Source organism: Antedon mediterranea, chromosome 3, assembly GCF_964355755.1.
Source record: "Antedon mediterranea chromosome 3, ecAntMedi1.1, whole genome shotgun sequence".
NCBI lineage: Eukaryota > Metazoa > Echinodermata > Crinoidea > Comatulida > Antedonidae > Antedon > Antedon mediterranea.
In genome coordinates this window covers 19,308,096-19,318,806 of record NC_092672.1, presented here as the reverse complement: position 1 = coordinate 19,318,806, position 10,711 = coordinate 19,308,096, and the positions used below count along the sequence as shown (strand labels likewise).

At 41.0% G+C, this 10,711-nt stretch overlaps 1 protein-coding gene across 1 annotated transcript; it reads left to right on the top strand.

Moving 5' to 3' along the window:
* The first annotated feature begins 4,288 nt into the window (after nucleotides 1-4,288).
* Nucleotides 4,289-4,831, top strand: LOC140044116 (uncharacterized). Its single transcript, XM_072088597.1, has one exon. The coding sequence runs from the start codon at nucleotides 4,289-4,291 to the stop codon at nucleotides 4,829-4,831; it is 543 nt and encodes a 180-aa protein (XP_071944698.1).
* The last annotated feature ends 5,880 nt before the right edge of the window (nucleotides 4,832-10,711 follow it).

The window sequence follows — 10,711 nt, the reverse complement described above, 5'->3', positions numbered from 1 at the left end:
GTGGGTTCCCGTCTACTTTTCTGACCCGATTATCTGCCTGCCTACAGCTGCTGCTACACTACACTACACAGTAGTAAACTACAGTACTAACTAGGCCTAGGCCTTACTAGATAGTAGAAGTAGGCTTATATTATAGCCCTAGCCTAGATAGCTAAGCCTATAACTATACGCCAAAAACTATTATAGGAGGATGTGTCATTCATCTAAAATAGAATTCTACTTACCAGCAAATTAAACGGCAGAGCTTTTTACATCATACGATCAGGGAAAGCCCAGCACTTTCTTCTGTTCTTCGCACATGTTTGTTTACGTGGTGAACAGATCGGATCTCCCCTGTTTGGATACTCATTAACATATCATGCATATATGAGCTGTTAGCTAACCATCGTTATTTTGGAATTTCTGAACTTATGAGTTCGAAAAAATGGTAAACTTATTTTGATTTTTTATAAGCGAAATCAATATTTTTTCCGGATTTTTTTTCGGCGAAGTGAATAACTTTATTATAACTACAAAATGGTCTATTCAACATAACGGTACTAAGTATACTGTAAAGTACTCATTCCAAAAAATATTTAACTTAAGATTATTTGGTCATTTTCTCTAAAATAATTACATTGTTGGATGTACAGTGTAGGCCTAGTTACAATTTTCACAAATTTATATTAGCATTAAAATCTAATTAATCATGAAGGAAAAACCAAGCACCATAATCTCTCCTGGCCCTGGTGGTGACCTTATTTTTTTATTTTTGGCAGCCATTCACAAGTTTTCGCTTTTTGAGTTTCGCTGCTCTTTTATAATTTTTTTTAATCACAAACTCACTCTACATAGAAAAGAAAATTAAATGTTTTAAAAATGAATGAAAAGTGATATGAATAATGATAAAGGACTATTATTATAGTATTATACTAAAAATAAGACGAGTTGGTGGTGTCAAAATTCACACTACTAAAACCTTATTCTTTACTCCATGATCACAGATGAATGTTATAGGCCTAATCCTATTTAAAGCTAGGTTGGCAATAACTATTAATAAGGCTTACAAGTTGTATCTATTAGTATTAGCTAGGCCTACTACTCACTCAGGGTGAACCCTCACTCAGGCCTACAACTAGGCCTAGGCTAGTACTAAGGCTAGAGACTAGCTACTACTAAGCCTAGCCAATAGATAGGGGATAGTACACTAGCCAGTACAGCTGTAATGGGCTAGCTAGGCTTCCTATACTAACTAACAAAGCTGCACCATAGAAACTACAGTTCTTACTTACCAATCTGCTAGGGCTTAGCCCTAGTCTTTTCTTCAAGATAGGAGTTGTTTTTTTGTTGTTAAACTACAGAAATTTCCCACATCGTCGTCTCGCCATATCACGTCGTATTTTTTTTTTGTGATGACCTAGAGGTCACATACACGCACAAGAATCATACAATATGCATAATTCATAAGCTAATTCAGGTCAAGGGTTAAATTAAACCGGAAGCCAGCTGGCTGCCAGCCAACCGACTTCCGGTTGACTATTTTTTACTTTAAATTACGATTTTCTCAGGTAAATATTTTTTTTTTTCGATTAAATTTTATTTCAAAGTGAATAACTTTTATGTGTCATTAAAATGGCCTATTCAACAAAAATATTGTAAAAAATTATTTGTTCAGGGGGACAATACATCTTTAAACATAGACATATCCTGTCAACCCATTTAATTTTCTTCTCTTGTATCCAAACATTTCAATTCTCAACCAGCTTATTTCAGCTTCCTTCTTCCTTAAAACTCTTACTCTTAATAATCAAAATTATAAAATAATAAAATAAAATTTATAAAATGTATCTATAAAACCAGCAATATACTGTATTTCTTACTGTACTTACTTAACATCTACATTGCAAACTTACATATTATTGGCTAAACTGGAACAATCTGGTAATTCACAATAACTGGACTGACTTTCTAGTTGTCTGAATTCAATCAATTCATAGCACCAACTGTCTACTCGTTAAAGTATCTTTCTATTATATATTATATAACACCTATATAAATTCCTGTCATTTGATTGGACGAATGTGGGTCACATGGCGTGCAATAGTACGCACTATTCAACGATCGTTAAATAGTACTTTTTGAAACATTTTTGTGTACGAAAAAAAAACGTCTAGATGTTATATAAAACAAATAATGAATATTTTGTATTCGTGTAATGGTACAAATAATGGCACTTGGTGAATGATGAAAGGTTATATCAACTCGGCTTTGCCTCGTTGATATAACCTTTCATCATTCACCTCGTGCCATTATTTGTACCATTGCACTCATAAACATTCATTATTTGTATACTATTCACAATGAATAGTACCTGACTTTGATATCACAAAAACGTGTCCACGGTCTGTGCACTTATAAATATAGAAGCACAATACACAAGTATTCTATTGAATTTCACTTTAGAATTCTTACAATTAATCTATAAAAATCCTATACATAATTTCTTTTTGGAAATTATAATAAAAAAAAACAAGAAGTTGTCAAGTGTAGTATATGGAAACTCAATAGACATAATACGATTCATACAAGTATCATTAAACCCAGTTTCAATAGAAAATCGTTGCTATACTGTAGGCCTATATATAGCAAAAACATACCGTACTATGTTCTGACATTTCCTGGTTGACGCATTTTTATGAGCAGTCTTCTTCAATGCTTTGCTATTTCTGCCTTTGTGGTAAGGCAACAACCACAAGAGGCACTGCTGCCCAGTTATGAACCTGCAAAATAAAATAGTTTACAGTATTGGCAGCTGTCTATGGAAATTAATGTTATTATGGCTTGGCACTAATGCAATTTATTAGTATGCAAATAATGAATGTTTGAGTTGTGATGAGAAAATGTCATGAATTGAAAGATTGACTATTGTTAAAATAAGGTTGAACTGAATTTTTAAAGGTTTGTTTAATCTTGAAAAACCATGATGCGGGCAAATGCAAGATCAACAGAGGGCGGATACAGGGGCAATGGCCTCTCTCTACTCTACTATCAAGACCTATTAATTACTATGATTATTCTGAAAATTACTCTTATTCTGCAGTGTGTGCCTGATAGATGTGTATGTGTTACATCACAGTGGATATATTCATACTTCACATTTCTAATTTACAATATCCCTGTAGTTTTCCATAATTAATTATGATAGAAGTTACTAATTTATTATCTTATTAATCTTTACCTTAAATGAAAAAAGAGGCAAATGGTAAGACTTAGTACTCGTCTAGGCTGACTACGCTCATATATTTTATGTGTCAGTCGTTTGTTAAATGGTGTGTGTTTGGCTTGGAACAGTTTGGTAATGTAGAGAATGTGTTCATGATACAAATACCTTCAAGAAACAAATGTAAAAAATGATGCTCTGCTAAAGGTATTAAACCGAGCTTTACAAAATTAAGATGACTGGAAAAATTGTGGAACTAAAAAAATTAGAGAACAAAATATTTACAAAACCATGTAATCTTGTCGTATAGTGGGTCATACCAAAATAAAAAATCTACAAAAATCTGATCAACATGGACTGAAGACTTTAATTAAGTCAGAGGTAACTGTAATACTTTTAGTAATCTTTTTAGTTAATATAAATGACGTCATGGTGTAGTGGTATTTTCACTGGTCCTCATTTTGCAAAACCATTTTATGAATACTGTTGCATATTTACCACCACTCAAGGAGTATACAATCATGGGGAAGTCTGTCTAAAGTCCCATTCCCTACGTTTTTTAGATTTAATTTAAGAAGGTCACAAATTACATTCATCTTATCCTATTGCGATAACTTGTTTTGGCTTTAAATGGTTAAAAATGTGAAAAATAATCGATTCTAATAAATTTAGTAGTGCATTGTTTTTTTTCTTTTTATCATATTACCATAAAACGTACATTCAGTGGTTAATTACTTCAAAACAATTGCAGTACACAATGTCATTATTTTTGCTACCAAGATATTAAACAGATTTAGGCCTATTGCTTCAGTTGTAGGCATTCAATCTTAAAATTATCAAGTCTTGAATACCTCGCCAGTCGGAAAAGCTGTGATAGACTGCTGTTACAGTAAGAAAGACAGGTACCTAAATCTCAGCTAGCTAGGCCATAGTGAGTGTTATATATGCATGTTGTAACGACGCCTTTGGCGTGCCATAATTGTTCTCTCTCCTCTGAATAAATGTTGAGTTGTACACGCTGTGTTTAGAGCTCTTACTTTGCATTATAATTTATTATATACAACATAAATTTTGGCGACGAGAATGAGCATGGCAGTTATAATAGGAAAGGTTGAAGAATTTGATTCATCTTTAGAAGCTTGGGATTCGTATACCGAACGGTTAGATCAATATTTTGTAGCCAACAAGGTCGATGATGATCGGAAGGTACCGGCATTGCTTGCACTCATCGGACCGAAAACGTACACGCTACTAAAGAATTTGTGTTCACCGGAGAAACCAGCGACACTGTCTTACGCAGATTTAATTACAAAGCTCACGACACATCTTTGCCCAAAGCCATCGGAAATCGCTGAACGATTTCGGTTCTACAAAAGAGAACAGCATAGCGGGGAAAGCATTGCTTCATACATTGCTGAACTACGAAGGTTAGCCATTCATTGCAATTTCGGAAACACTTTGACCTCGACACTGCGAGACATTTTCGTCTGCGGGTTGCGTCAAGAGAACATTCAGAAACGTTTACTGGCGGTTCATGACCTTAAATTAGATGATGCAATTAAAACCGCTGTAGCTATGGAAACAGCAAGTCGTGATGCTACAGAATTTCAGAAAACAAGGACACTGTTGTGATTTTAGGTCGGTGCTGAAATGGCCTGATAATGAAAGCTACTAGGCTTACTTTAACAGTCCCGCCTGTCCTAAATCACACAAGTATCCGTAAGCAGTAAATCCAAATATATTGGTCAATTCCGGTTGCGTCCGTTTCTCCTTGGTTCCTGCTTCGAATAGACCAGCTCGGGCGGCGTCGAGGTCCCACGTTAACATTTGCATACCCCCTGTAGGCGGTGGCTACGGCTTCCGTGGAAGCGTAGTCTGCCAGAAGCAGACGCTGTTCCTTTGACACACGACTTAGACGCAAGATGTCCAAGACGCGATAGTGGCACTCCTCCCCAGTGACATCGCCTTGAACTCCAGAGACTTCAAGACACAGGATGCGGTGGTGGCGGCCGTCCAAGCAACGACCCAACACCCTCTTTAGCAGCAGATCTTGTCTCGGCCAATCTGTAGGCGGGGCCGAATGGTCCAATCCCACTCTCCCGATTACTCGAACATCTCGAGTTCGGGCTAAGGCCAGGAGCCTATCGAATTGGACCGTTGTCGGCGAGTAGCCAGGAGCCACTCCCAAGCCCACCGCACAGCCGTTCCTCGCCAGTCCACCAATCTCCCGTTCAGTGGGGTAAGTGGTTGGATCGCCAAACAGGGCAATCCCGCCTACCACTTCCACAGGCTGTGTTCCACTCCTCACCCGCACCGCTCGCTCCACGTCCCAGAGGTCCGCTCGTCTGGAAAGCTGCAGGTCCCTCTGCAACCGGTCCAGGTGAAAACAAGCATCGAACACTTTGGGTGCCGAACCAAGCGAAGCCGATGTACCCCGCACAATCGGTGGCGCCGCCACTGATCTACCATCCTTCGGTGCCGGGGCATCGCGCTTGGTCGGTCGCTCTCCATGTTCTTCCTCTGCCGCCCTTCTCTTTGTCGACTTTTTGGCGATCTGGTCCACTGCCGGCTCCTCCTCCTCAGCCCGACGACCACACTCCTTCACCAACTCCTCACCAAAAGAGGCGATGAGAGCGATCACACAGCGCCAGTGTATGAGAGCCGACGGGTGACTGATAACCGGAGCTATCGTGAGAGGCGGGGGCCTCTTTCCCCCAATCACCCGTGTCAGCATAAGGATGGCACTACGAGTTTTCCTATCCGGAGGTAGGACATCAGTGCCATCCCCCATAAGGTGCTGGGCGTTCAGGAGACATCTTAGGTCCTCTGGTGTTCTGCCTTTACCAAGGCCCTCCGCTGCCAAACTGGTGAGTGCCCGCCACTGCACTCGTGCCCTCCGCCAAGAACTCCGTTCCAGTGGCCGGAAACATGCCGGGGCATGCGTCTTCGTGACGTGGACCCGTATGTTGCTCACTGGACCACATCCCAGATGGCATTTTAGTTTCCGCTCGGCTGGGGTGCTCGCCACCGGGCAAGCCCCTCTCGTATCCCCAGCCGCTGCCTCTTCTTCCTGTACCCCCGGACTAGCCAAGAGCACATCCTCCTCCATCTCGGAAATCTCCGTATCACTTCCGTCAGCAAACGGTAACTGATCCATATCTGAGGAAGAAGAGAAGGTAAACGTGAGTACTTAATTGTTAACTGAGGACTTGCAGTCCGCACATCGATATAAGTCAATGTCCCGGGCCTCAGATAGTGCAATATTCACACATGCACCGTGGTACCACACCTCGCAATAGTCAAATTGTATCATAAACGAGCCGGCCCAGGGCTGGCGACATAGACAATACAACGGTCCTGCATCCGGATCTGTAGGTGAAGAAAGAGGAGGTAAATTAAAATCAGCCAGCTTGTCATGATTTAAAACCACCGTCTTATTTCTCAGCTGCACCTGAAAAAAACAAGAACTATTAACCAGCCTATCCTGGTGGGGTCAACCCTGCATTTCAACCAGCTGATTTACATGCAAATGAGCAAACGTGACAGGATATTCAAGCGTGAGACCCCTTTCACAACACACCTCCCCATTCTAAAAGGGAAGCATTCCACCTTTCTCACACTAGCTTGAATACACCGGGGAAACTCCCTGAAATGTGGGTTCTGTACGTCTTCTTCTACATCATTATGGTAAGTGTGAAGCTCAGGAGGCATACTGATGTACAGATATCAGCTCCCGCATCACTATACTTACCATCTGCAGCAACTTCCAAGATCAACCTGAGTTCAACAAATGTACATCACATTGCCACGAGCAAAAGTAATGCAACCATTTGGCAGGTTGATATTGATGTGAGCTAAGTTGAGGTTTCCAGTAGAAACGAGTCAACTCAACTGCTCCGTCGTCATGGGCACAATTCCAGTTTGATCCCGTCAACATTCTTGTAGACTACACTCAGAAAGCGCAGTCAGAAGTGACAGCATCCATTAAGTTTCACCTCCTGGATCCCACGGAATCGTCCCAGGTAGCTTGGGGTCTACTCTCTCAGCCCTGCTGTGTAGAACCCCAGGTCTAGTCGGGGTGAGTAGCCAAGAGTGTAACCGTTGAGAGCTACGGGCTTGCTTTCTGATAGGAAAGGAAGATGTCACCGTAAACTCTGTACCTGAAAGACAAAGCATACTTACCTTGTGTTCAGGGGGTACTTCAGTTACCATTCTAACCTGGGGTTGGTCTGTCGATACGGTAGTAACCTCCACTGTAGTCGACCCCACATCTTTCGCAGCCTGTTTACAACTAGTCCGATCAGATCCAGTTGTGACCAAAGTCACTGGAGTGTTACAGACTCCAATACTGGCAGATCGGATATCAGCAACAGGAAGAGCGGATATCACAGTTTGTCTTTCTTTCGGAACGGTAGGTAATTTCCGTCTTCGTCGAGGTAGTTCAGGCTTATCTACCAGATTGGTAGGTAGTTGCGGCCATCGTCTGTGTTGTTCTGGAGTTTGTGGACTCCATGTTGGTTCAGGCCACTCTACCGGAATGGTGGGTAGTTGCCGTCGTCTACGTGGTTCTCTGGTACCATCAGGTTTAGTTTTTCCTGGCCTCTCCCCTGGATTAAACACTTGGAAATCAGGCACTGGTACCTTAATCCTCTCTTCTAGGTCTTCAACAAGGGTGGCTAAACATGATTCAACCACTGTGAAGTCAAGAGCTGTGGTGTGTGCTGTATGTGTCTTTTCCTGACCCGAAATGCTAGCCGACCATGAGTCAACCACTGGGAAATCCAGATTAGCACGGGCAGATTTTGACACTGATTCCTGGCTTTTCTTCTTTCTTGTCAATTCACTTGTTGGTGTGACAGGGTTAGGCATTTCACCAGTGGGTAAAATGCACCCTCGTTTTGTGGTCTCTAGTTGTTCCATGATAATACATGGGTCTGCTACAGGAAGCATGTCCGATGTTGGTGAAGAGTAAGATGCCAAAAGTTGGAGTTCATCGGATGTGCCAGGAAGTCTGTTTTTACCTTGCCGCCCTGCAGCCTTCATCATGGTAAGAGATTTCCCATTGGGCACGTCCTCTTCTCCAATTGATGACTCCGCTTTCGGCCTACTCCAGATTTCAGAAGCTTGATAATGGTTTTCGGCTTCATCTTCGTGTGAGGATATGTGATGATGGGTTGAGCTACAGAGAGTATAAGTCATAGACCTAGTACGGGGCATTAAATCATTTCTGACTTTTCTCCCATGCTCTCTGTACAACCCTTTGCGGCGACAGTCAAACCTCCTATATTTTTCAAGAGCTTCGGTGATAGTAGCACAATGTTTCCGTGAAACATACTCACCAGCCTCCTTGTCGTGACACCCCATGCAGAACCATTCCATCTGTAGCTCCTGCACTCTAGATCTAGGTAGATCACTACAGGCTTTCTCGGTTACAGTCATGACTCTACGTCCCCATTTTTCTATAGTTTCGTGTCGTTCCTGTTTTAGAGACCGCTCACCGTCTCCGAAACGTACACTGAGGACATCCATCATCTCTTTGAAGTCTAATGTTGGCTCCATCCTTAAAAGATTGGTTAAGAACTTCGCCGCAGGTCCCTCCATACACCAAAAAAGGGCATTTTTACTATCCCCGGTGGTAAGGTTCTGCGCCTTTGCGAAAGATCTGAATCGTTTCTTAAAAGGATACCAGTCATCATCCCAGCCATTAAAAGTTAGAGACTTGGGAATGTCTTTTTGTCTCAATAGTTTTTGTGATCGTTGGGAATGCCTATGCGAGTGTCGTCTTCTAGATTGAACACTCGTAGAATATTTACCATAAGCCCTATCCTGATCACTATCTTCGTCACTTGTACAACTCTCATCATTACTAGAGCTGGAGTCCATAAGACTAGAGCTACTAGAAGAGTCACTGAAACAATCCTCTGTCAGTAATCTACAAAGCTTAGACACAGATCTAGTTTTTGAGGTTTTACTACCTTTAGTGCAATGGTGACCCCGTACACTAAGACTAGAGTCTAAAGCTAACAGTTCAGATATTGGTCGACATTCTGCTTTGGTTGCATACCTATAGTGAGTATTCCTACAACCTGAATCTGTCTTTTCTCTGTGGTCAGAACTAGGTTGGTTGGTACTGGTGTGTCTCCATGAGAAACTACCACCAGGTAAATCACCAGAATAAGTTCCAAATGGAACTTGTGCTGCATGGAACAGCTGAGGAGTGCTAGTGTTCTGAACTCAACTACTCACTAATTGAGGATTCGGTGTGAAATCCCAGTGAGTCGTTTTGGATGACGAGCACTTGATTCAAGTTAAATATTCTAAGTCACAGGCTCTAATATTTCCAAATCTGGACCTCCAATCAGTAATTTTCCTAGCTCTCTTTCCTAGTAGATGGACAAGATCTGGCTCTGTCCAGAAATTTATTGCAACATGAGGCATCCTTTAAAACATACGATACACTTAAAAAGTATAAAAGTATTGCCAGAGGTCAAAGACTTTCATTAAAATGTATCTAAAGGTATGTTGTGCCACTGGTAATTGTCCGGTTTAAGATGAATACTGTGTATAAACTAGGAATGTAAAATGCCATAAAATACCAATGCCTGGAATATTAAAATGGGCATAAAACTATTAAAACATTTGTGATACATTCACCAATTGCACAGCATTCAAATGATGACGATACTTCAAATCCAGATCTTGGTAATGCTCAACGAACACTGATCACCAAACCACTCCCCTCCACAGAAAGGCAGTGAAAATCAGCGTGTGAAGTTGAAGTCACAAATCACGTGAACAGTCTTCAAGCTTTCCAGAAGAAAACAGACTGGCACGGAATAAAAGTTGTAGTAACACTTTACGATCTTCAGTATGGTAAAACTAGCTGCAGTGTGAGATAACAGATGTTATCAAGCAAAGAGTACGATACAAATTAAAATACCGCCAGACGTAATAAAAATTACAGGCCCAACAATAGAATAAAATATCGTCAATGCAGTAACACACACACAATATTGCAAAATGGTTGTTGGAGATGCAAATATAATAAAATATTTCACCAGCAAACCTACAATGAGAAACAACTAGATTATTCAAAAAGACATCAATACAGTTTAACAACACTTACCACTAAACCTTCCCCCGATGCAAAGAAAGGAGAGCGATAATGCCACCGTGAGGTTAACACAATAATACGCACAGCCAATATAATTTCTCAAGATGAAAAACCTGACTGACGGACGAAAAAGATGTTATCAATAAAAAACAATCAAATTTAAAATTAGTGGTGCCACTCAGTTCAACGGCCACGCCTAGTATCCCACCAGGTGATACGGCCTAGTAAACTGCCCACTAATCCTTCAACTATAGCAAAATAAATACAACTCCCGGTACGCATCGACTACCCCGTCGATACGCTAATCAGCAAGTATCCAAATGCCACAATAATGCGTGATTAACTTTACCGGTATGTTGTAATCTTCAATAAATATACCAACTTCAATAAACTAACAA

Bases quoted from the DNA above. Each gene is read 5' to 3' on its own strand.
- LOC140044116 (XM_072088597.1), top strand. From the start codon at position 4,289: ATGGCAGTTATAATAGGAAAGGTTGAAGAATTTGATTCATCTTTAGAA.